General features: G+C 37.5%; 1 protein-coding gene across 2 annotated transcripts in view; it reads right to left on the bottom strand.

Moving 5' to 3' along the window:
* The window catches only part of UBR1 (ubiquitin protein ligase E3 component n-recognin 1), a 99,627-nt gene that overhangs the window by 60,228 nt on the left and 12,194 nt on the right, over nucleotides 1–27,205 (bottom strand). For both annotated transcript variants that reach the window (XM_072986207.2, XM_072986206.2), the window contains exons 3-17: nucleotides 26,609–26,687; nucleotides 25,981–26,091; nucleotides 23,855–23,985; nucleotides 17,724–17,862; nucleotides 15,840–15,902; nucleotides 15,447–15,570; nucleotides 13,182–13,289; nucleotides 11,546–11,634; nucleotides 10,080–10,178; nucleotides 8,554–8,711; nucleotides 7,065–7,164; nucleotides 6,095–6,223; nucleotides 4,438–4,618; nucleotides 3,300–3,361; nucleotides 404–514 (exon numbers count right to left, since the gene is read on the bottom strand). In XM_072986207.2, coding sequence (XP_072842308.2) covers nucleotides 404–514; nucleotides 3,300–3,361; nucleotides 4,438–4,618; nucleotides 6,095–6,223; nucleotides 7,065–7,164; nucleotides 8,554–8,711; nucleotides 10,080–10,178; nucleotides 11,546–11,634; nucleotides 13,182–13,289; nucleotides 15,447–15,570; nucleotides 15,840–15,902; nucleotides 17,724–17,862; nucleotides 23,855–23,985; nucleotides 25,981–26,091; nucleotides 26,609–26,687 — 1,684 coding nt within the window. The remainder of the gene's footprint in view (nucleotides 1–403; nucleotides 515–3,299; nucleotides 3,362–4,437; nucleotides 4,619–6,094; nucleotides 6,224–7,064; nucleotides 7,165–8,553; nucleotides 8,712–10,079; nucleotides 10,179–11,545; nucleotides 11,635–13,181; nucleotides 13,290–15,446; nucleotides 15,571–15,839; nucleotides 15,903–17,723; nucleotides 17,863–23,854; nucleotides 23,986–25,980; nucleotides 26,092–26,608; nucleotides 26,688–27,205) is intronic.

The following is a 27,205-nucleotide window of genomic DNA, read 5'->3' as shown; positions in this document are numbered from 1 at the left end:
GAAAGTACTTCATTCAGTTATAAAATTATTCATACATTTCTAATTATTAAAAGGTAGCTAAGAATGCTAGTTTGCATCTCCTTCTTTGATTGGCATTTTTACTTCAACTCTGTACCACTATTATCAGAAAACAAGAAACAAACCACAACATTTAGTCATTCAAAGCATTTTCAACCTGGTCTTCAGCCAAAAACAGTTTTCGGAGCAGTGCGCAAAGATCGATAATGAGACAGTCCCTGCCCTCAAGCTTAGATAATTTAAATAATTAAAATATAATAATTTAATACATAATGTGATATGTAAAGAATCTGAAAAGGGAGAAGGCAAGAAAGGAAACTCAGATATTATTTCTGCACAGCTCCAACCATGATAACAAATGTCTCCGTGGTAGTGTGGAACATACTTGGCTAATCAGAGATAACCCATTCCTTCTCCACATTTCTGCAGCAACCTGAGCAGCCAATGCTAGGCAACGCAAGGGATATTCAACTAATGTCTGCACCTGGAATTCTTCCTAGAAGGGAAAAAGAAAAAAATAACATTTAACTTAGGACAAATGAAACTTTGCATAATGAAATTACTACAGATGATCACAGAAATTACTTTATGCCATAAGAAAAGAGAAGTACAACAATAGGCTGGAGACAATTTCTATTTATCTTACACTGTACCACCATCTTTATTATCACACTAACTAGTTTCATAATGAGTGTTTGACCATGGTCAGCAAATCAACCATATGATACACATCCTTCCTATCTGAGGAAAAGGAAGATGTGACATTGAATAGCAATAGGAAGCATATATTAAATACAACACAGGGATCAGTAGCTGACAATGTTCCCTCTAATGTTCAGCCCTGCTGGATGAGGCTCTGCCCCTCTTACAAATGACTCCACTCCCCCATACGGGGTTCACTCTTGACTGAAATGAAAGGGGTTGGAAACATACTGTGTGTGGAGGAGGAGGAAAGCTTTATGGAGGGGGATGAAGCTGCACACACTCATGCAACCGCACACCTTAGAGGGAATCTTGGTACCTCAAGGAGTTATATAATTAAGTCACTTGCAACTCACTTTCCATGACTATCTGGAAGTAAACTTTGGTCATAACTAAACAAACATTACTAAAATAACATTTTCTTTAAAAAAACACACCATTTTATAGACTACTCAAACATTTTGCCCGAATGGTACCCAACATCCTCCTACAGGTACCAATTCTTGGTTTGATGTATCCTGCCCTCATGCTGATGTTCTGAACTGCATGGCAGAATGAACATTGCATCCTAAGTTTAGCCCTAAGGCAACTCAGTTGTCTCCTATGGTCAATGCTTATAAGAAATCTCTCTTAATAGAATGTTGGTCTATGCCATTCTGGAGGAATGCCTTGATAGTTTTTTTATAGGGTTCTTGAAAAGAATACAGAACTAAGCAAGCCATGGTAGAATGAAGCAAGGCACTCACACTCTTAAGCAAAATTACACATATAGAACATTTAATAAAAATTACAGTTCTGTCTTGGAGAGATCCTGAGTTACGTACTTCTTACTTTGTGAATTTGAAACTTATATGATAAACCAGAACATTATAAAGGGAAACACAGAACATACAGGATTAAAATCAGCCCATTTTTCCTTTTCCCTTTAGAGCAGCACTCTAACTCAGTATTAGGAGTTAAATCCACAACAGTTGGAGGCTAAAAAAAAGTATATACTGGGATTAAAAGATACTGAACAACTAAAATTAAATATCAGTTGCTCTGATCTTGAGAATAAGGGCTAAAGAATTTCAGTGTAAAAGAAGAAGACATATTTGCTATTTTTCTATCTTCAGAGACAATTCTCTCTCCCTCAAAAAAAAAAAAAAAAAAAAGGAAAGAAGCACATAAAAAACTAGGCAACTTCCCTGCATGTCCCTTCCCAGTTGTAAATGCTATCTGCACATGGCTAACAGCCATTTGAAACCAAGGTCTGTAACTAAAGGCACAAGTCCTGTTTAAAAATAATTGTGTGCCATCATATCAATTCTGACTTATAGCAACCCTTTTCAGGGCTTTCTAGGTAGTGAAAACTCAGAAGTGGTTTACTATTCCCTTCTTCTTGGGGCATCTTGAGACTGTGCAGCTTGCCTAAGTCCGTGCAGGATGTGAGGCATGATGGAAAAATCAAACTCACAGGAGGCATGGTGGAAAAATCAAATTCCCAACTGCTGGTTCCGCTACAGATGCCTAACTCACTAAGCTATCCAGCCAGCAGACATCCTGTTTATGTCACTCCAAATATCTAGTGCCCAATTTGAATCTGGGCTTATAAGGGCTCTGGCTTCAGCCTTTTGTTTTCAATTTTAAACAAACAAACAAATAGTATTACTCAATAAACTTTTGCAAGAAGCTGGAATATTTATGTAGAGGCTCCTAGAAATTCAGTGTCTATCCACAGAAAATCCACTATGCACAAGTCTAAAATTCAAGGTAAACTTCCAGATTCCTTATGCTTTTAATATTTTTGTCCACAGGGTTTACACAGATGAAGCACCCTTGTAGTCAGTAAATGAAGATGATCAGGCAAATTCATATCATGTGTGGGAGTGATCCATCTAAACATACAGGTTGGTCAGAATCAATCCACAATCAGCATGAACAGTCATCTGGCAACAAACAGCCAAACATTTAAAAATAAAAAAAATTGATGTCCTCTAAACTTAAGAGAAAACAGACACAATCTTTTTGACTAATAGCTTGTTATGTACAGCAATGAACAATTGTTCACAATAGTATCTGCACCTGAAAACAAATGATCTGTTTAAAATTAGGCTCATATTGCTATTCCTCTTTTCCTTTCCTTTATGAAAGACGGCATACCTCTTCTCATTCTATCCTCACCTACAAGCCTGAAAGGTAGGTCAGTCCATTCAAGGAGAAAGGCAACATAAAAATATTTTAAATAAATAGTTTAGGGTTAGGGATAGTGACTGTCTTAAGGTAGGGTAGAACTATGGCTGGGAAGAGATCTGTACCATATTGATACTCCTACTGACTGAACCTCAAGATACTACCGTTTCCCTGAAAATAAGGCCTATACGAAAAATAAGTGAAACCCTGCCCTCCACCACTGTGCACCAACCAGAAGAAAATTACATGACTGTATCTGAATAAATGTAGATTTGTTGTACATAAAAATAATATAAAACAACCCCTGAAAATAAGTCCCAATGCGCTTTTTGGAGCAAAAATTATCTTATCTTACCCTATCTTATTTTCAGGGGAAAACGGTATTTGCAGCCAATAGAGATACTTACAGATGTGAGAAATTCCTGAAATCTGGAGATGAGTCCAGTTCTGCTCAATTGTATATGCAGACCTAAGAAATGCAAATTTAGATTATCCAAAAGTAATATTTCAAGAAGCGACTTGCATAATCTCCACTTATTTCAACATTACCTATTTGCTATCCTAACTTTTAGATTACTATACTCTGAACTGTGCTGATTTAAATCAAAGACAACAAGGAGTACTATGTCACCTGAAAGATTTGACAAGTACTATTGGCACAACCTTTTGTGGACTGTAGCCTGCTTCTTAAGATACAAACTGGATTATGTATCCATCTACATATATAAATTCACATATCCTATTTGTGTATTTAAATACAGTGGTGCCTTGCTTAGCGACATTAATCCGTTCCAGGAAAAACATCGCTAAGGGATTTCATCGCTAAGGGAAATAAAAAAGCCCATAGAAATGCATTAAAATGTGTTTAATGTTTTCATATGGGCTTGAAAACTGACCTTATGCGAAGATCCTCCATTGCAGTGGCCATTTTGGGTGCCTCTAAAGCGAGGCAACACAGCGGGCGGCCATTCTGTTTACCCGGCGGCCATTTTGGAACCGCCGATCAGCTGGCCAAAAACGGGGGCTTTGCGATGATCGCTTCCGCGTGATTATCGCAAAGTGAAATTCCCCCATAGGAAACATCAGAAAGCGACCGCTTTTGCGATCGCAAAACCAGCATCACAAAGCGATTTCGTCGCTCAATGGAGCAATCGATAAGCGAGGCACCACTGTAGATTACATTTCCATTTAGTTATAATTAATGTGAGAGGCAAGTCGTTTTCAATCAATAATGAAGAATCTGAAGCATTTGGAATTTTTAAGGGAAACTGAAGGTGTAGAAGAATGACAAAAGGTTATTAGGTTATAAGGTTATTAACCACAAAATACTTGGTTAATCTGGAAAATTCAGCGCCACAAGGTGTGATTGCTGCTCACTAGAATAGCTTTCAAATGTGATTAAACAAATTCATGGAAGATAGATCTGATTGCACATAAAACCATGTAAATAGATCATTTGGGTTCAGAAATCTTGATAGTCAGAAATGGAGAGCAATTTAAAAGGAAAACAGATTTTTCAGAAATTGCAAGCAAATAAACACTCACCAGCTAACATTCTGGACAATGGCAGGTGTATGCTAACAGGATCTGCAGACACCTTAAAGCGCTTACTTTTCAAAGTATGGCCACACATATTAATCACTCTCTTATCCCATGAATAGTTACTTGCACTACATCTCATTACTGCTGTATAGCATTCCTTGTAAGCTGTTACCAACAGTTCTTCCTAGAACAGACAACATTTTTGTAACTGTTGTTAATTTATTAATTGCGCCAGTGTATTTTCATTGCAATTTATCTGAAATAATTTCCATTTTTAATATGGTTAATTTTTACTGGATGTAAAATAGTTGATATTTAACTGTTACAGCAAGATAAATATTAATTGCTAAGAGATGTACATAGAAGCTATCCTATATGTATTGTTCTATTAAACCTTAATAAGAAACCTTGACATTTCTACTGTTAGGTGCAAATTTTGCAAGTCACATCTTCAAGAATTCTGGTCAAACAAATATTTAGCACATATGAACATCTCTAACAATTTGCTTTCCAGATACGCTAGTTTTCAAAATTAGATCGGCTATTTCAAATCCTGATGATTTACCATTGCAGAATCTGTCAAGAAGTAATTTTTCTGCCTTCTTTAGCAGACTTTAACATCATTAAGAAGAATGATGATATGCAGCAGACACTTATATGTTACAAATATTTGTAAGCAACTGATTCAGTTTAACAACAAAGATTCAGATCACCAGCTAAACCCAACTTTTAAAATGATCAGCATTATTTACTTTTCCATTAGAAAACCCTGTTGCATAGTTAAGTCAGTAGAAGGGGAAAGGTGCAACTTCCAGCAGTAAATTGTCACTATTTAATAAGTCTCTGTTTGGACTACTGGTCACACATCAAGCTACTCGACTGACATACTGTACAATGAGGAATAGCAGGGAATAGTTAATTCAGTGGTCAGGAAACAGGGGTAAATTACCCCAAATGGGGTAAAAATGAAAATCCTGGGGGTAATGAGGATGGTTGCAGCAGTATGACCCTCCTCATTACCCCCAGGCATTTTATTTCCGACAATACTGTGTGTAGTCAGGCATTCCGTCACAGGAGAGCGAACGCTGGCAAGGAGGCTCCCTTCCCGCCCCGCCTCACTTGAGCTCATGGCCGGTGGACCTGCTGGCCCTGCGGTGCCCGCCTCCCTTCACCAAGGATGTGCTTTCCCGGCGGCGTGGCAGCCGCAGGTCCCAGGCCAGCGCAGAGGCGGGGAGGGGGGTCGGCCATGGACGGCGAAAACGGAGGGGCGGTGCTGGAAGGGAGTGGGGTAATGTTCGCGTATATAAATTTGGGGGGGGGGAGATAAAAAAGTTCCCTGACCCCTGAGTTAATTAGTAGCAATTTGCCTCTGCGAGTGATGCCGTTTCCCTTCTGCTAACATAATTCTGCAACAAGAATTTAGTCAATATAGTATTCCATATTAACAGCTTCACAATAAAGCTGGGTTCTGATCACATGTGGTTTCAGAAGAATAAACAACTCAATCTGACCATAACAGTATTCAGTTACATTAACTCTCAGGAATTGACAGACATAGTATCTGAGGATCTTGCTCAAAAGGTATCTCCATTATTTTTGATCACTTCAAAATTGAATTTTCCTCTGCTAAATAATTCTCAATTTTATTAGAATAGCTTACATCAGAGGCACACCAGTCCTGGAACATCAAGAGGATATTCTTCAACTGCATTTGGATGCCAATGGCTGCTTCCCAGTCAGGATCCACCTCAATATGCTGACCAATTTGTCTCGTTATTTCTTCCATCCCCTAAAACAATATGACCCACATAGCTGAACTGAGGCTTATCCAAAGAGATGTTAAAGTCATAAAGTGAAGAGGGACACATGTAGCCTCCACGACCATTTTTCCAGCCCCATCTCACACCCCCAAGTTTTTTTTAAAAAGTACACTGCCCAAAAAAGTTCCCTGGAACCATCTAGGAGGCATGGGGGCAATTTCGTCAGGTTTTGAGGGGCCCTAATATCCAGAAACCCTCACCCCTCCACAAATCTTTATTTTAAACATTTTGGCCACAAAAAGGCACCAAGGGGCTTTTTCGGCTAAAGACAAACTTTTTTAGTTACAAAAACATGATCAACCTTTTCAAAAAATAACTACTGTATTACATAATTTTAAAGTATTACATTATGCAAATTAGCCTCCTTGGCCACATCTTCCCATTTAGCTCCATCGCCTTAGGTTTATGACTCTTGAGTTGCCAGCAAATCTGAAAAATGTCTGAGATTGCCCACCCCTTCCACAAACTAAACCAAATGCCCATGGAAACAAGCTTTAATTACATCTAGGCAACATAGTGTTAACAGATATGAACTGTGCATTTTAAATGCAACTCGGATCATATTATTGGATTGTATACGTGAGAAATCCAAAGCTTTAGTGAACAGCACCAAATTTTGACCACCAGAGAAAAATATTTGCTTCAAAATAGTTTATGAAAAAATGTAAAGCTTATATTGTTACAAAATACTAATATATAGGAATACACGTAGCACTGAAGACACCAGGATAATTTGACATCCCCTCAGTTATCGTAGGAATGCAACATAAGTTTCTTTTTAAAACTAAATAAAATTAAGAGATAACATACCTGCATGCAAGTAAGAATCTTCAAAAAAGACCGAAAGCCTTCCAAAAACTGTTTTCGTAGTTTGTCTGTCCACACAGTAGGCTTACTGATTAAAATATATCTGTTGTTTTATAAAAAAGGCATTTTACAATTTAAAACTTTTCTTTCAAAAATATAGTTGTATAAGAGGTAGCCATGTTAATCTATACAAGCATTACAGTAAAAAAAAGAAAAAGAAAATTAAACAAGAAATAAAAAAGAAAAAAAAGTGGCACCTTAAAGACTGTTATATTTTAGTGTGAGTTTTTGTGGATAAAATTCACTTCCTCAGATGCAAGAGAGATAAAATGGCAAACATTTATACATGGCAACAAAATACAAAGATTGTGGTAGTTTGTTAAAAAAAAGTACAGGGCATTTGACAGTGAGGTGATAGTTTGTTTGATATTCAGATCTATTGTGTTGAAACTTGTGCTGTAAAAGCTGTAAGAGCCCTGTCATAGAATAACCATGGTAGAAACAATATGAATGATAATTATACTAAGAAGACTGGCTTTTTAAAGTTGTTAATGATCTATAAGATCCCTGATTTTTTTACAGCAGGTTTTGTAAGCAACCACAATGGTGAGTTAATCACTTCAGGCAACAGATGACCACAAGAACAACATCTTAATGAGTTAAGACTCTATGGTTACCTTTGAAGTTTTTTAAGGTAGATCTGCTAATGAAGAAAATATATCTGGGAGATACAGTACAGTACAACTATTGTACTGTTTATACTTGGCAATGCACTATGAAGCCTTGACTTATATAAAGTCCATTCACACAGCTGTCCAGCATGTGTATATATTTTATTTCAGCTGTCTCTAGATTCTTATCTTGCAATCTGATCCTGATGAAGGTACGCACTATGTTATACCTGGAGTAACTGGATTCATTATGGATATTATACCAAAATGTTACTGTTTATACAATTGTCAATTGTTATATTTTGTTTTACATATGTATGTAATGTAAATGTTTAGTAGTGGGATTTATTTTTGTTATTCCTTTGTTTTAAAAATAAATAATAATTAAAAATAATATTGTAGCATATCCACAATATTAGTCAAATGAAAGAGGTATTTTATTTAAGTATTAACTCATGCAGGTAATTTTAACGTATATATATATATATATATATATATATAGAGAGAGAGAGAGAGAGAGAGAGAGAGAGAGAGAGAGAGAGAGACAGACAGACAGACAGACAGACAGACAGACAGACAGAGACAGAGACAGAGACAGAGACAGAGATATATAGTTGTATAACTCACCCAGGTAATTTTAACATATAGATATAACTTTATATATATATAACTTTATATATATAATTTATGAGATACTGCATACAACCTTGCCACTTTAATAAGGTGGTAGAGGAATATTTTTGATAAATAAACAGGCAGTTTACAGCAAACAGGTATGCCTGCTGAAGCATTTACTGTTGTCCATAAGTAGGAACACTTACTGAAGATCAATTATGATTACTGGCACTCGGCTCAGTTTCTCCTGACTGTAACCCTGGAAATTGAACTTGCCATTTTTATCCATGTTTTTAGGAAGTTCATCAAGTAGTGTCTCTGTTATGACAGTGATTACATTTTGCTCTTCAATGAGGTGGTGGGCCTGAAAAGGAACATACCTTTTAAAAAATAACATATCTTTAAATTCCTGAAATACCCCAAACCCTCACTCTGCTTTATTATCTGTTTCATTTAAAAGATTATGCTTTTAGGCATATAAGCGCCCAAAATTGTATTGCCACAGCTAAGAGCTACTCTAGGCATTAGAAAGTATTTGTTTCTTATAAGTGGAAATACATAAATACTGTACGGTACATACATATTCTACTAGCTGTCCAGTTTTTTGTTTTGATTTTTTTTCTCTGTGTTTTCATAATATGCCATCAATTCTGTGATTCTTCTGGAAGTGAAGGATTGGCCAGCTGTACACCATTGCCCAGGGGAGGCCCAAGTGTACTTGCAGTGCATTCCACACTTCAAGGAGGCATCTTTTATGCCCCTTTCACTTACAGAAGCCTAGCATTGCAAATGTGCTGATGAACAAAATGATTCAATGGCCCTTTCAGGACCAACAAATGACAATATAACACTTTAATTGTTCATAATATTTACCTATATTTCATATATGTCCATAATTTTAAATTGTGCAACACTCTGATACGAACAAAGAAAAACATCAATTCTGTGGCTGTTATATCTGCAACATTAATTTCCTAATCATTTGGTAAAATCTTTGTAGCGATTTCTCAGTCAAATTACTATATAGTGGGTGGCCAACATTTTATACGTAACAGAAAAAAAGTTCTTGCTTTCACGGACACTGAGGTTTTTCCTCTTCAGAAAGTCATTACCATGTGAGGAAAATGACAACAGTGTTCTCATCCTTGCATGTTCATCTAAATAGTAATTCTGGGCCATCAAGTCAGCTCTGATACGTGCTGAGTGCCAACCCTTTTAATGACTTCTAGGTATAAAATATTCAAGAGATTTACCCATCTTTCTCTCCAGTGGCACTCTAGGCCATGAAGTTTTCTCAAGAATGCACATGTGGCAGATGCGTAACCCTGTCAGTCACACAAACTATAGGTGATCTCACTTGGTCCCTTTTTCAGGAGGCACAGTGGAGACTAGAGCTAGCTTCACAGCTTATGCTCAAGAATTATGCGAGTGTCTTTTGTTGTTGTTTAGTCGTTATGTCGTGTGCAACTCTTCATGACCCCATGGACCAGACCACGCCAGGCCCTCCTGTCTTCCATTGCCTCCCGGAGTTGGATCAAATTCATGTTGGTCGCTGCTGCTATTATCTACTTTTAAAAGAAATGGCCAGAATTCTATTAGCAGAATCAAAGCAACTGTGGGGTGGGGATTCCTTAAAATGTTTAAGTCACCCATAGACTTTTTAACAGTAACTGTTAAAACAGTACTGTCAAAACAGTAAGAAATACATACTTGCATAATCTGCTGTACATACCAGCGTCCGGACAGTGAACATCTGAACTGAAAATGCTGTCACAGAAATTTGTCTGTCATGATCATCAGTGATATATTCTCTCTGTAGTGTTTTATAATACTGTAAATACAAGAAAGGTGATTAACTAAGTGGTATATGATACCAGAGATTTGTTTTATAAGGGAGGGAAAATGGCATTCACTTTCTCAGAGCCATGTAAAATTTTATTAATCACTCTTCTCTATCGCTTAGCTATTTTTCTAAAGTAAAAAGGGCCATATTTTGCAATAATCTTTTTTTTAAGGAAAGGTGCTACATTCCCGATAATTGTCTTTTCTTACACATTTCTAGTACCACAGTACTCTTTTCAAAAAGTGGAAATCAGAATTTTACACAATACTACACGTACCACTTCAGCAGAGGTATGCACAGGGGCAATAATACAAAGGCAATCATATTTTTAGCTTGCTTTTCTAATAATTCTTAACATGGAATTTAACCTTCACCAGTTCTACAATTTCGATAAACTTTTCTAGTAACAACTTCCAAAAGGATGAGTTTTTTTGGAGACTATAAACTACTGTATTTCATCAGCTGAAAAGGCATATGATGAAGATAATGTTAAAAACCTAATGCAATATTAAATTTGTCAATCTTTAAGGTGCTGTAGTATTCCATTATCTTTTCTGAACCATGAACCATGACCAACATCTCTTTTTATGATAAAACTGATAACTTCAAAAGGGGGGGAGCAGTGAGGTTTATTTAGTGATACGTCATACATGAAATTTAATGAACATATCACATAGATTTTTTTAAAAGCTGGGGAGGAATGGGATTCATATAAATTAGTGATTTAAAAAAAATTAAAGGAAAGGCTAATTCTAGATCCACCTAAATGTCCTGACTTAAAAGGTAACCTGGGAACTACGAATGCATGGCACCCTTTTGAATACAGTGCAAAACAGAATTAGATCAAATTATGAAAATGAAAGGACACTAAATAAATGATTAAAATGTTAGAACTGCCAACGAAGACCTACTACTTTTTAAAAAGTTTTCACAGAAGTTTTCACAGAACCTGTAATGGTCTGTGCAAGCATATCAGACAAAAACTCCAAAAAAAAAAAATGACAATAACATTGTGGCATGTTAAAAGACTAATGATTATAAAGCTCACGTTAAAATATATACTAGTTAGTCCTTAAGGTGCCACAATGTTTATGTCTTTTGTTTCATTTTGTTTTTGTTACTTTAATCTGGTATACTTTATCTGGGATTCACCACCCCACTCTGATCAACATATGATGGTTAACACATCAGCACCATTATTTTATTTTAACCAAAGCAGATCTAATACCCTTCAAAAGTTGAACATTTTGAGAGGCCAATTGATCAATTAAGTAACAATTTTTCAAAACTCTGAAAAAAATATCTTGTTAATCTGACTTGAAAGACAAAATGAGAGGTAATCTTAAATGCCTTACCTTAACAAATTCCATTGCAAAAAGTTTTTTGTATTCCATTTCCATGAAAAAACTGCTAAAAATTAATTCATGTATGATCTTCCTTGCTCCTGGTTTGGGAAGGGGGGGAATTAAGAAGTTTAATGCTTGCCCAAAACAAAAACTTCTTTGTTTTAAAGAGAAAAATCAAGAGTAAACAACAAATGAAATTATAAGAAATATCAAATGCCTGGTTAATACTAGATGCTTTCAAAATGCAATTTTTGCATAAATAATGGGGCAAAGAAAAACTAAACACAAGCTGTAAGTATGGCTGATTGTGGCAATCTTTTGTTGGAGGTTTTTCAAAGATTAAAGCAAGAAGCTGCCAATTGGTCAATTAAGTAACAATTTTTCAAAACTCTGAAAAAAATATCTTGTTAATCTGACTTGAAAGACAAAATGAGAGGTAATCTTAAATATCGCATTACCTCCTAACTGGAACAGCTTTAATGCACCAAAACCGACACTGTAAGCTTCATGAATGTATGACTGCAATATGGCAGAGTGGAAAACAAAGCAGATAGAAGATGGCAGACTCTCAGATTGACCTACTGTTAGAAAAGGAATCATCTTCTACTTTCCACTAATGAAGACTTACTTATTGGTTCCTCCTCACTTTTCTTTTTTTGCCATTCTATCCCATCTATTACAACTTAATAAAACACCATCTGAATGAGAAGGGTCTAATCAGTACAGTATTTTGTTTCCCATGTAATTTAAGAAAGAACCCAAGTAGATCATTAAGATGAAAGCCTGGTTCGGCTGTTATTCCTTATCAACCAGTATTTCAGCACAGACTGCCCTTCACAACATAAAAGTCCCATATACTCATCATAATTATTAATACGCCTTGACAGGCTTTTCTTATTCTGCAAAAGGTTTATTCAAATAAATTAGATGTAGTGATATTTTGGCAACTCAACTAATCTAAATGTCACAATAGTGAAGCAGTATGAGCTGGTACTTCTATACCAACAGCAATAAGCACCACCATTACTCAGCACTATGCAGAATCAGAATTCAGTGATGGTGTAAGGAAAGTATGAGTAATTCACTTTATCAAGATTTTAAAGGCATAAAGGTTTTGTGAAAGTTCCCCACACACTACAAAGAAAATGCCATTCATTAACTTTGCTATGTTACAGTCACAGTAATTTCTCTTAAATCCATGTACCAAATACACCTCCCTAAAAAATGTAAACCTCCCACAAACTCCATTCTTTTAAAAAAAAACTGACTCCCAAAGTCTCATTGTTCCATCTGGGGTTCTGTGAGAACATTTATGACACACTTTCAGGAGCTCCTCCCCAGCACGTGGGGGGGGGGAGGAGAGAGATGAAAGCCACAAAAATTGTCAATGTTTTTCCTACAACAGAGGGCAAGGGGGGTGTTACAGTTTTTTTAAATTAATTTTTATAAGAAACCATTGGGAGGTGGAAGTAGAGGTTCCAGAAGTGCTGCAACTCTCCAAACACTAGGAGTGGGCATTTATGGCCACAGTACTTCTAGAGATTGCCCAACCCTGTCTTGATATTGACACTTAACATTGAAAGAATAAGCTGAATTATTGACATTTGTTAATGAAAGGTCAAGAAGCTTGAGTGATTCAACTCACCTTTATAAAGTCTGGCATCCCAAAGCATTAATTTGCTTATAAGACAAGGTTTCTCTGAATCAGTTTCTTCTTTTAGACACACTTGACAGAAGATCTGACGAAAATCACCTTAGACAAAAGCACATGATTTGAAGGCGAGCATTACTGGATAGTGGATGTAAAATGGCACATCATTTTGACAAAGGACTTTAGCCAATAAGCCTTCAAATATAGGCTCTCTGTTAAAGGAATATGTTTATATCCACACTAGATGAGCTTGACTTCAGCACCTGCATGTTCATTTCTGTCCATTAACCAATAATCAATGCTAGAGAAAACATTTCCACTGCAATCAATGTGTCAGTATAGCAAAATAACTGTTATATTGTATATTAGAGATGTGATTTCAAACCAGGTCTGAATGAAAAATGGCAGGCTTAATATAAAGTCATGAATGAAACTTCTTTACATAATTCACACTTAAGTGATCAAATTGATGGCTCTTGGGACTTTTCCAGACACAGCACCTGTTCCATTTTAATTTGCCTTTTCTGTTGCTTGGTGATAGATTATAGGGTTTACTTGTGCCCTGATAATGGTACAACATTAAGGAGCTCCAACATTATCATCATCATCACTGTGGACTTGGAGATCTTTGTAGATTGTGACTGTGTTCCAGGACTTCACAACAAGCCAGCACTAAACTCATATCTGCTGCTGTCTAGCAAACTTTTGTGTGCTTACTCTTCTGTTGCGTCCTGGTCCTGATGCTGCAGTAGCACTTCAATGCCTTGGAAGTGCCAAAGCACTGTACTTTCCCAATGGCACAATTCAGCACAAAAATATACTAAGTGTTTAGAAAGGATAAGGTAATAAGGGAACTCATGAAGAAACCAAACAAAGTGAACCAAAACAAGAGAAGCACGATTTAGACACTGAGGAAAATTCAACTTAGATCAGTGCATAACACAGTCCTTCAGGCAGAACCTTCTACGACACTTGGAGAGCCAATGTGGTGTAGGAGATAACCAGTCTAGAATTTAGGAGATCCAGGTTCAAATTTCTGCTTAGCCCTAAAAATGCACTAGGCAGTGGCATGGGTTAAAACCATTCCTTAAATATATCACATACCTTGGAATCCCTAAGAAGATTATTTTTTAAAAAGTACCCTCTAAGGAAAAAAGCAGTTGTGGGATCCCAATCCAGAACAAGATTCTGACCCAAAATAATGACAGGGCTGCTGATGCTACCGAAGAGGTTCATTACTATATTCAGATCTATTCTGTTGAAACGTGCTGTAAAGGGTGTAAGAGCTCTGTCATAGAATAACAATGGTAGAAACAACATGGATGATAATTGTACAGTGGTGCCTCACATAGCGATTGCTCCACTGAGCGACGAAATCGCGTAGCGACGGAGTATTTGCGATCGCAAAACCGATCACTTTGCAATGGTCCCTATGGTTTTTTTTCACTTTGCGATGATCACAGGGAAGCGATCATTGCAAAACGACACTTTTTAAACAGCTGATCGGCTTTTTCAAAATGGCCGCCCGCTGTTTTTCCTTGCTTAAGAGGCAGCGAAAATGGCGGCGCTATGGAGGATTTTCGCTTAAAGGTGAGTTTTTAAGCCCATAGGCTTTTTAATTTCACTTAGCGATGTTTTTGCTTAGCAACGTTTTTTCCGGAACGGATTAACGTCGCTAAGCAAGGCACCACTGTACTAAGAAAACTGGCTTTTAAAAGGTGTTAATGATCTATAAGATCCACCTTCAGGGACAGAGTTGTTGCTGCTTTCCATAGAGGCTGATCACTCTGTCTTTTAGAGTAGAGATCACCAACCCCGGGTCGCCGGCCCGGTGCTGGTCCATGGCGAAGACAGACCTCCCACACACACCCCGCACGCACTCCCCTCCCCACAGCTACTTTGCGCACATGCCAGGGGCGGCGAGCGCGCTCCCCCCTTTGCGCATGAGAAGGGGCGCCTGCACACACGTGCACTCCCCCACTGCTTCATGCATGAAGGGGTTCACATGCCTGCGTGTAGGTGTCCCTGCCCATGTGCCCGAGAACACGCATGCCCCCATGCGCACCTGCAGGGGAGTCCCCCCCGCCTTTCTCAGAGGCTCAGGCGATCCACGGTCCCAAAAAGGTTGGGGACAGCTGTTTTAGAGAACAAGAAGGTAGGCAGCAGAAATGAAGGACGTGGGACAGGTTGCAGGAGACTTCAGGCCACCACTGGTGTTCCAGGAACCACATGTGCTACACAAAGATTTTAGCCACTTACTCGAATAGCTCATAAGTTTGTTTAACCAGGAACCAAGGCGTAAAGCAAATTTCTGGTGAGCCATAATATCAGCATGAAGAACCTTCACATTAAGTGGACCTTGGGAAACATTGCTTGAATGTTTCTAGAAGATAAAAACAGTCAATATTTGAATGAAAGGATATTATGCAGTTCTTCAATCTTTCCAGGTTTTTTTCTTATTTGCTAGCACTACATGCTTAATTCAGACCTATTAAAATTCAAGGCAATTTCAATCTAACAACTGAGGTATATCAATCAAATATTTAAAAAAGGTGAACTCCAAATGTTTTTTCAAGTATCAGCATTATGATCAAATAATGGAATAATTACACAGTTTTATCTTTACGTCTTTTAGATATTTCAGCAAGTTACCTTGATCTCTTCTTTTGCCTCCTGACAAGCAACATAAGGCCCTTTCTTAACTGCCTTTCGACCCTGTATAATTTAGAAAAAGGTAATATTCTTAAATCAATGATGCCAGAACTTTGTGTATGTGAGTAAAGGCAGCACTGAAGTAGAAAACAGTTATGAAGGCTTTAAATGCCAAGACAAATTAAAATGGTACACACAGTCAATGTTTTTAAAAAATTAATGTACGAGTTTGAATTAGCCTTTTGTAGTAACACACATAAACACACATATGCGTACAATAATAGGACTGGGTTTTTCAACTAAAAAAGGACCACACTGCAAAATGCTAACTCTTACTACAGACATTATTAAATTCTATTTCTATCCAAATACACAAAATTAAAATGAGCATTTCAATTATTTATAAAAGGTAAAGGTTCCCCTTGACAATTTTTGTCCAGTCGTGTCCGACTCTAGGGGGCCGCGCTCATCCCGCTCTTCAAGCCATAGAGCCAGCGTTTGTCCGAAGACAATCTTTCCGTGGTCACATGGCCAGTGTGATTTAGACACGGAACGCTGTTTACCTTCCCACCGAGGTGGTCCCTATTTATCTACTCGCATTTGCATGCTTTCAAACCGCTAGGTTGGCGGGAGCTGGGACAAGCGACGGGTGCTCATTCCGTTGCGTGGATTCGATCTTACGACTGCCGGATCTTCTTACCCTGCAGCACAGGCTTCTGCGGTTTAGCCCACAGCGCCACCACGTCCCTCTCAATTATTTATAACTACAACCTATTTCTTTCAATTCCAACAAAAGGCTTTGCAACCAAAAGCACTGAACTAACACAGTATTTGAGTGTGTTGTCAATTGAGCCATTAAATAGCAATGGGAAAACTGAAAAAGAAAACCAGTGTAACAGTTTCCGATAGCACTGTCAATGTCTTCCACATTACAATTTATTCCTTTGCCCCAGCCCTGTTAATAAAAGTATTCTCTTGCTATGTTAACTTGTGCCTAAATCTATTTAGTTTAGGATCTATGGATTCCTATCATGCTACCACACACAACCCTTTTCTTTTGGTGATGTTCCAATTTATTTCATAACATGCCTTGTGGTGGCTTTGAAGTAGAGAATAGACAGGGAAACAGGAGTCCTGGATAAAGAAGAAGTGGTTGCCAAAGTGAAAAGAGAGCTCTACTGTGCTGCCACTGGCCTGTAAAGATTACTTCTCTAATAATCACTGCCTAAACGTACACATTTTGTCTAGGAGTCTTCAGCAAGAAAGATCTATACATTTCATATCATTACCTTGAAACAAGGGTCACAATAATAAGTGTAACAGGAAATGTTACAGGAATCTTCTGCTAAGTTATTATTATTATTATTATTATTATTATTATTATTATTATTATTATTATTATTATTATTATTATTATTATTATTAAGTAATATAATAGGACCACTGAAATCATACTCCACCACTGGGCAATGTGGTGGAATACAGGAGATGTGTGGGAAGTTGTGGTGCCCTGTTTGTTTCTGTCTTTTCATGGAGATCAAACTACTGAGCATTACAATTTATCATATGTACCACAGTACTTCAATACACAATATCTGGCTTTATATCTTTTAGAATATAGGACACTTGTAGCAGAAATGGTGCATGCTGGATAGCTTAGTGAGTCAGGTACCTGGTTATGCAACCAGAGGTTAGGAGTTCAATTTCCCGCTGTGTATACGAGAGGAATCAGCCTGTGGAGCCTTGGGCAAGCTGCACAATCCCAGGATGCCCCCCAGAAGAAGGGAATGGCAAACCACATCCAAGTACTCTCTACCTAGAAAACCCTGAAAAGGGTCACCATAAGTCAGAATTGAGCTGACAGCACACATTATTGTTACTAACCTCTTTATCTATAGCAGTAGTATATAACTGGGCCTCTCCAAGCTCACATCCAAGAGTTCTTTGTAGTGTATAGATAACATGGTCATAAGAATGATGCTCATCATTAAAAAGGACACAGTAGTATTTGTCTATTTTCTCCCTGTTGAGAAGAACCCAAGATATCAAAGAGAACACTGAAATAATACTTAGTATAAACGCTGACAACAAACTTAATGGAAGTTTCAAAAAAAAGTGTGTGTGTGTCTCGGGGGGGGGGGGACAATGAAACTGCAGGAACAGGGTTGCTACTGAAATTTTATTTTTTATTTCCTTGACTTTCCCTGACCAATATTTGTCAATTTCCCTGACCACCATTCAAATATAACCACAAGTTTAAAAAATGAATAGGCTTTGTTTCATTAATGCAAGTCTTAATGAAATGTTCTACTCTACACACAAGTCTCAACTTCAAAAATATTTGTCAGAGATTTAATATCAGTTTCTTTCAACATTAACTGCATCAACATCTGTTTTGCAATTGCACCAAAATAAAAACTTCAAGTAAAGTCTGCATGCTAACAAATGACATAACATTTTTGTTCTTGTTTTAAAGGTACACTAAAAATTATACACTATAAGCGCTCTATCTAAAATGGTTTCTCTGAAATCACATTACAAAACTTGTAGTTTTGACACTGCAGTAATAATGAAGTTAGAAATTAGAATACAAGTAAAAACTGATTACTTGTATTCTAATTTCTAACTTCATTAGAATAAAGATTTAAGATATAAAACTATCACTTCTACAGTTCTCTTTTTATTTTGTAACTCTTTTACAGAGTCGCCCCGAGTGGCCTGGCTGCCAGATGGTACAGGGTATAAATCTAATAAATAATAATAATTTAGTTTCTCATCAATTGTTTCTTCTTCCATTTTAGCTTCTTCTCTTTGTCATTTTTTTAGCATTTTCAATATATTTAATTTGTTCCTTAAGTTTCTTATTTTCTTCTGAATTTCTTCTTGTTGCTTATGGTGTTTGGCCTCCAAGTGCTCTGTGTAGTATGCATGAGCATGTCTGACTGACTGCAACAGATTCATATCAATTGCAATAGATGCAAGTCCTCCACAGTTCAAGACAGCATGGTAAATCTGGTGTTGATAGACACATTTCTTCAAGAACAGCCCCTATTCTGATGATTCCAAGATTTGGCTTGTATAAATGATAGTAGAATGTAATGCTGATAGGCCACACACCTCCTTGAACTTCAAAGAACTTCTCTCAATTAGCTTTTCAACAGCTACTACCATGTTTTGACACTCTAGGCAAAACTCAGCCACTTGATATTTACTCAGTTTCATTTTTTAACAGCTTTTTTGCTGCAAAGCCAATGTCAACCTTACTTCTCCTCAAGCAAGTTCTCTGATAACTTCATGTCAATTGTTGACAACTGGAACCAGAAGACATGTTTACTGCTTTTCTGATTTTATGTAACGACTCATTAGCTTCCTGATTAACTTACAAAGTTCTTCATACAAAAAAGGTGCCAATGGTTTTTCATTTTGAAACTGCTCACAATCTCCAGCAATTGTTTTCATGAAAGCCAATTTGCACTTCATGAGTGGATCTTGCATTGCAGCTTTTATACAAATTGCAGTTTTACTGTGGGAGAGTTCTGCTTCTTCCACATACTTCTTGATGTTGTCAAAAACAGTCATAGCTCTATCAAGGCACTTAACATTCTCCAACCACCTAAGGGAGTAAAACTTCAGGGGAAATAGTGTGCTTCCAGTCATAGCAGTGTACATGCCCTCCTACCTGGGGAATCTTCGAACAGCTCATACATGTTGCGCAAGACTGAATTCCAGCCCCATTTCACTGCTTGCAATCCTGTTTTAAAAGACCCATGTACAACACGAAGGGTACAAGTTCTAAAGTCAATCAATTATTTTTCTTCTCCTTTACAGTCAAGGTTGGTTTTAATTTCTTTTAGTTTTCTCGGAGAAAGATGACTTACATTTGGCCATCCACAGATACTTGTAATAATTTTGTAACTGATAAAGACATGCCTTCTTTACACTTCTGAAAAAGGCCTTTACCAGTAGCAGCCTGAAGAAAAACCGTGTGGAAACTTTATGACAATAATCATCCCAAAAACAAACCACTAAATCCATCTGTTCCTTTTGAACCACCTTATTCAAAGCTTCGTCAAAACAGATAACAAATGTTTACTGTTTCAGCAAAAAATCAGAGAAATACGGTGCCAAACAAAAGCAACAACATGCAGTGCTTTTGTTTTTCCAAGATGAAACTGTTGAGCTATCTGGCTATCTGACAACACTCACTTGAATAATTCACCGACATTGTTACAAGAGTTAAATGACATCTCCTTCATCACCAGTTGCAAAGCTCACAGGCACTCTGCTGCCCTAACACAGCCCTTAATAACATAGGCAGTCATACTAGTTTGTGTGGTTGGTAATTCTTTGTCATTTTCAACACTGTGATAATGTTTTCCAGTTTTCCCAGGTGCTGTCTCTTCGTCCTCTCTGGTTTTACTATCTGAACTTGTACTTGGGTTTGAACCTAAACATATTCCGATGGACCATTGACTTGATTTAATTTTCAGGTTTTTCTGATGTAAGGGTCCTTGTGCATGAGACTCCACAGCTCTAATTCCCATATTACTTAGTTCAAAGGCTTTGTAGCACAGTTTACAATAACCTTTGCATTTGTCTTCATTCCATGGTGATAGCCATGGAACCAAGTCAGCAAGAAGTTTGAAATTCAGCCACTGCATATTAAAAACTGCCCTCTTAGAAGCCATCTTCAAAATGCGGTTTCAGATACAGCTGTACACAGAACCACCTGGCTGACACCAAGATCTTAGCAGATTTGTTTTGGGGCAAGTAGGAACTTTCCAAAGCTGAGGAGCAGCAAGAAAGGAGGTGGAGTTTAAATGGTTACAGATCAATTCTGCAATCTAAAGAAGAATACAACCCTCATTCGCAATCTTTATGCATGGGAGAAGTCAGGGAAGAGGGTGAGAGAGCTGGTCCTAAACTCCAGCAGGAACAAGCAATCACATTTGGAAAATTTACTTTGCATGGTGCGAAGTAAAAAGTGCTAGCTGACTGTGAAATCCAACAGCAGAAAAATTCATTTGCAACTCTGCTGGGTTTAGCAGGAGACAAAACATCAATTCCATACACAAACATGACCCAAAAACATGCTTATCTTTATTCATAAGTTAAATGCAGTACTAGCAGGTAGGGATGAAAATAGTTAGATGTTTAAAGTCTGTATTTTGCTAAATGTTTAAACCAGCCTTGCTTCGCAAATGCTACAGACAGACTTTGGAAATCATGCAGGGACTGAACTCAACAAACATATTAAGCTGGTTGCTGGGGGTGGAGCTGAGAAAGGGCATCATTAATTTTTACTTTCATTCTGCTACTTCTCTATTCCAGTTACCACAAGAATAGATCATGCTCTTGGCAGCAGCAGGTCAAAAATCCACTTCTTGAAAATATATTTTAATCACAATTTCTCTGACTTCAGACCAATTTCCCTGACAAATTTCCACTTCCCTGACTTTCCCTGACTTCCCAGAAAGTGGCAACCCTGATGGAATGCACTATCAACATATGACTCATGGAAAATGAATGAGCTCATTTAAATTTCAATAGCCCATGATGCAAATATTTATTATTTAAATAAAACTGAGTATGATGGCTTCTCTTTCTTTGGAGTACTGGGGATCTAATGTCAGTTCCTAAAAGAACACCACCACCCCCTGAAATGAGTGGCACTTGCCAGGTAATTTAAGTTCCACTGAATTCAATGGATAAATTCTACTTGGTATGAACACTGGATTTAGCCTTAAATTGCTTCCCTCTGTTCAGAGACATAAATCTGGAGGTCTTGCTCCTAAATTCTCACCTAGCATGGTCTAAAACCTTTGTCATCCAAACAGAAATGCATATGAGAGACCTTAACATACTCAAAAGGTTCTCCCCTGTAGTTGTTCATTAGAGAATATTCACCCCTCATTTAATTCACCATGTTTTGAAGCACAATGGAGACAAAGACAGGGAAGCACATAAGAGATTTTACAAGGATGCAACAGATAAAGAACTTTGACTTGTTTCTCAACTGCTAAAGCAGCACATTTCCTAGCCTGTATGTAAGTATTATAAGAATCACAGAATCAGAGACTTGGAGAGGACCCCAAAGGATCTGCATTAAGTTTAATCCCCTGCTGAAGCAGCAAAACCTCCTGCCAAGATAGGACATCTATGAAAATGAAAGTTGGGAATCAAATAATTTCTAATCTTCAGTGCTAAACTGTTATGGAATATGATGGCAAGGCTAGAGCCAATGTACAGTCATGTGAAAAAGAAAGCACACACCCCTTTGAATTCTATGGTTTTATGTATGAGGACATAATAAAAATCATCCAGCCTTTCACAGGTCTGAATACAACCTCAAATGAACAGCAGCAACACATGACATAGTGTGTCATGGCTTTACAAAAAAAAAATTAATTAAAAAAATGGAGAAGCCATGTAAGATATACGAAGTATACCCTTACTGCTTCCATGGGAATTAAGAAGCTAAGTAGCAGCAAGATGCTGCTAACCAAATAACCTTGAGTTAATGAACTGATCATCATCAAGTGTGACCACCTCTGTAAAAGCCTAAGTTCTAGCAGTTTGTTGGTCTGGAGCATTCAAGTGTGTGTTAACACAATGCCAAGGGGGAAACACATCATCAATGATCGCAGAGAAGCAATTCTTGCTGCCCATCAAACTGGGAAGGGTTATAAGGCCATTTCCTAAAAATGTTAAGTCTATCATTTTACAGTGAGGGATATTATTCAGAAGTGGAAAACATCCAAGATAGTTGTCAATCTTCCCAGGAATGGACATCTAAGCAAATTAACCCCAGGATCAGACTGTGCAATTGAGTCAACCATGAACTCCTCTGTATACTGAAATACTCTAGAGTCAAATGTGAAGCCATCGGTCCAACAGTTAAAGCTCAGCTGAAATTGGGTCATCCAACAGGACAATGATCCCAACCACACCAACAGAATGGCTGAATAAATAAAAGAATCAAGGTGTTGCAATGACCCAGTCAAACTCCAGGTTTGATTAGAATGCTATTGCGGGTGCTTAAGACCTGCATAAACAAAAACCCACAAACCTCAATGAACTGAAGCAACATTATAAATAAGACTGGGCCAAAGTTCCTCCACAACAATGTGAGAGACTGATAAATTCATACAGAAAACGATTACCTCACGTTATTGCTGCTAAAGGCGACAAGCTACTGAATATTAAGGTGTACTTAGTTCTTCCACACATGGCATCTCCAGTTTAGCTTTATTTTTGGAAAATAAATCATGACATTGTGTAATATGTCACATGTTGTTCATCTGAGGTTGTGTTGTTGTTTAGTCATTAAGTCGTGTCTGACTCTTCATGATCCCATGGACCAGAGCATGCCAGGCCCTCCTGTCTTCCACTGCCTCCCGGAGTTGGGTCAAATTCATGTTGGTATCTTCGATGACTGTCCAACCATCTCATCGTATGTTGTCCCCTTCTCCTCCTGCCTTCACACTTTTCTAACATCAGGGTCTTTTCCAGGGAGTCTTCTTTTCTCATGAGATGGACGAAGTATTGGAGCCTCAGCTTCAGGATCTGTCCTTCAAGTGAGCACTCAGGATTGATTTCAGAGTGCTCACTGGAAGGACAGATCTGAGGTTGTATTTATCTATTTTTCAGATCTACTAAGGACCAGCTGATTTTTATGTCCTGATAAATAAAACTATAGAATTCAAACAGAATGTACTTCCTCTCTCACATGACTGTATTTAAATAACCTGGTAATCTTACAAGGTTCTTTTTATTTGGTTTGGTTTGATTTGATAAATAAATTCAATTTACATCTCTTTACTGACCCAGACTGTACCATGTGTAAATCATAAAACTGCATACTTCTCACTCATTGATTCAATGTGGCTTTCCCAGATATCAATGACTTTGCCTCATTAAACTGGAGCATTTCACAATTTCCAATTATTATTTTCTAAAGCTTCATCATTACCAGTTAGCGAGAAATGAAGGGAGAACACGAACACATCACATACCTATTCATAAGCTCTGGAGGCAGCTCCTTCTCTTCTTCCCAAACAGTCATATCTACAATATATTTTACCACTGCAGGAAAGATTTTTCTTGCTTGTGCTATTAGCTCTTCATTTAATTGACATTCTAGGTTCTATGGAAAGCAATAAAATTATACTAAACACATATAAGGATACATACTATATAGAAATAAAGTATTAACAGCATTATGTATAACTTAATAACTCTTACAGAAAAGGACAAACATTCCATTATTCATCCACTCAATAGAGAGGACAGAATATATGCTTTGTCATTACCACCCAAGAGACGTATGTAATAAAAGCCCAAGCTAGCTGATATGGTCTCAGAGGTCTTGGTGAAAAATCCTGCAATGGTTGTTCTAGGAATGCGAGAATCTGCAATGAGACCTTCTTTGGGGAACCTGCTTAGATTTTCATACCTGCAAGATAATCATGTACTGTATCAATATGTCATCAGCGTGACACACTCTAGGACTCATTCTTGATCTGGTACTTAAGATAGAATTCTGGTTTACCTTCTACAGAAGTGTCTAGATTCCCATCTACTCAAATTCTGTGAGATACATTTCAGCTGAGGCAATCTAATGATCTGGAGGAATTTGATCAATCTTCTGTGTTCCTTCTTGTTTTAGCTACCCTGTTTCCCCAAAAATAAGCTACCCTGTTTCCCCAAAAATAAGACCTAACCTAACCTGAAAATAAGCCCTAGTATGATATTTCAGGGTGCTCGCAATAAAAGCCCCACCCCAAAAATAAGCCCCAGTTAAGTGAAACCCCACCCTCCACCATTGTGCAGCAATCAAAAGATGACATGACTGTAAAATAAAACATCCCCTAAAAATAAGCCCTAAAGCGTTTTTTGGAGCAAAAATTAATATAAGACCCTGTCTTATTTTGGGGGAAACATGGTATTAAGAGGAAGTCAGAAGGGACTGGGTAGAACCAGGAGCTAATTACTGCCCCTCTACAAGAGAGAAAGTTCTAATAGCCTTGGAGGAGACAGCTGTGACTGAAGCTACTCTTTAAGAAATCTTTGGACTTGGGAAACTACTACTGCTCAACTCCTAATATCTTCCTATTGATGAAAATACTTCAATAGGTGGCAATGGTGCTCCAACTCCAGACTTTACTAGAAAAAATGTATAAGCTGTCTTAAGGACCGTCAGAAGCTGCAGAGCCCAAGTCAGAGGCAAGGATGCCAGCCCTTGATTGTCAGAAGCTCTGTTTTTCAAAGCTCTGCTGTGTTGGTCTGTCTTGCCAGTTGAGAGACAATGAAATGAGTATTTTCTGGAGAGGACTGTTTGGAAGGCAGAGAATGGCTGAGATGATTGTTTGCCAGGAAGCTGAATGGAAACGGACTCAAGGTTGATGGAGAGGCTTCTTCGAAGTTGAAGATGAGGACAGTTAAACTTATGACTAAGGAAACACTTGGACTTCAGAGACTTTTACCTGGTGTGTAATCTCTGGATCTGTTCACAGAAGTTTCACTTTGTGCATTTGGCTGCAGGAATTAGATGGTGCTGGTGCGTGCCTTTAAAGCACTAAACAGCTTGGGATCCAATTATTTGAAGGAAAACCTTTTCCATATCAATATGTCTGTATCATTAGTATTTTAAGGAAACTCTTCTCTCGATAACTTTAGTAAGGGATATATAGTATGTGATGAGTGTCTTTTCTGTAGTGATGCCTGATTATGACATTCTCCCTTCACAGAGTCATGTACTGATTTATGAAATGCTTTCAGTAGAAGGTTAAAATATTTTTATTCACACAGGCACTGTGAGGTCAAGACTTCTTTATTATTTTAGCAGTCACTCAATGGTTTTAAGACAATGACTTTATTTTACTATACATTTTGTCTTGGATTTCAAACTTGGTATGTTTGATTTTCTAGTAATTACACCCAGTATGGCACAGTGGATAGAGTGGCAGACTAGGACTCAGGAGACGTGGGTTCTAATCTCAGCTCTGTCAGGGAAATTTTTTGGAAGGTGGAATTGGTAAAACCACTCCTCAAATATCTCATTTATCTTCAAAGTTCTATTAGGATTGCTGTCAGTCAGTTCTGACTTGACAGCACACAACATTTATTACACGTATATTACCTCTCCTGCATTGCCCACTGCTCGAGGCTCATGAATTGCACACAGCGGTCCAGTCTTCCATGCTTCTATATCTCCACAATCGCAAAAACCTCCTCCAGTGGAAGTATGCATCTGAAATAAGTAAAGACCATCTAATACAACATCAGACTCTTTTTTGACATAATGCTGAACAAAAAGCAGTTTAAGCTATAGGGTAGGGAAATAATATACATTTTGTTCAAACCATTTCAAGCTATTACCGTATTATAGACAGAGTTGGGTTTATAAATTGATTAAATAAAATCAATAAACAAGCCAGAATCAGAAGCTAAGAGCCCCCTGTCCCAGAAAATATTGGAGTGTCAAAGTCTCATCAATCTAACATAGGGAAACATTGTCTTTTATATAAAATCCAGCATATTTGATGTCAGTTTCTCTAAAACCAAAGGCTTCAAAGTTTGTGGAAAAATTATTTTGAAATTTTAGAATGGCCTTACCCTTATGAACTTTAATTGGTGTTGACATTTTTATTTCTAAAGATGGGTTCCTATTTTCAAATAGGTTAGTAATAACCTTTATTTCTTTAGAAAATATTTTCACCAAGCACACTACCTGAAAAGGTATTACTTTGAAGCACACATTTTCTTACCTTATAACGATGATTTTTGTGAACACTGTTCTGGAAACAATCCATACAAAGTACACAAGTTGGGTCAATTGCACACTCTCTGTAACAAAGAAAAATTGGTGCTGTTGCATAGAAATCAACGCTTCTAAACCCCACCAAAGTCTCATGTCTCAGCTACATAACTAGAAACTGTTAAGCTTAGGCACCATGGCACTCAACAATAAATGAAAATTCCTGGCTTGTCCTAACATGCAGTGAATAAAAAGGTGTGCTGACATAAGAAGATAATTTGCTTATGATTTGCTTTTCCATACGGTGAATGGACAGAACAAACCTCAATGCATGAGATCATTACAGACAAACATTAAAAACTGTAATTTGTTCTAAGCAAAGATAGTTAACAACCTAGAATATCCACCACTGGTTTGATCCACCATTTGTTAACTCTGACAGGATAAGCCACAAATGCCAACTTCAGATGTAATATGAAATTAAAGTTTGTTCATAATAAAGTTGGTTAACTTTCACTCTCCTCTTCTTACCAGGGCTGAGACTCATCCTCACTCATCTAGAAATGGCACAGATCAGATCTAAACAAAATTTGGCCTTCCAGACAAT

Source organism: Pogona vitticeps, chromosome 1 (genome assembly GCF_051106095.1).
Source record: "Pogona vitticeps strain Pit_001003342236 chromosome 1, PviZW2.1, whole genome shotgun sequence".
Lineage (NCBI taxonomy): Eukaryota > Metazoa > Chordata > Lepidosauria > Squamata > Agamidae > Pogona > Pogona vitticeps.
Note: the sequence above shows the minus strand (reverse complement) of the source record. Positions and strands in the feature narration are given on the sequence as shown.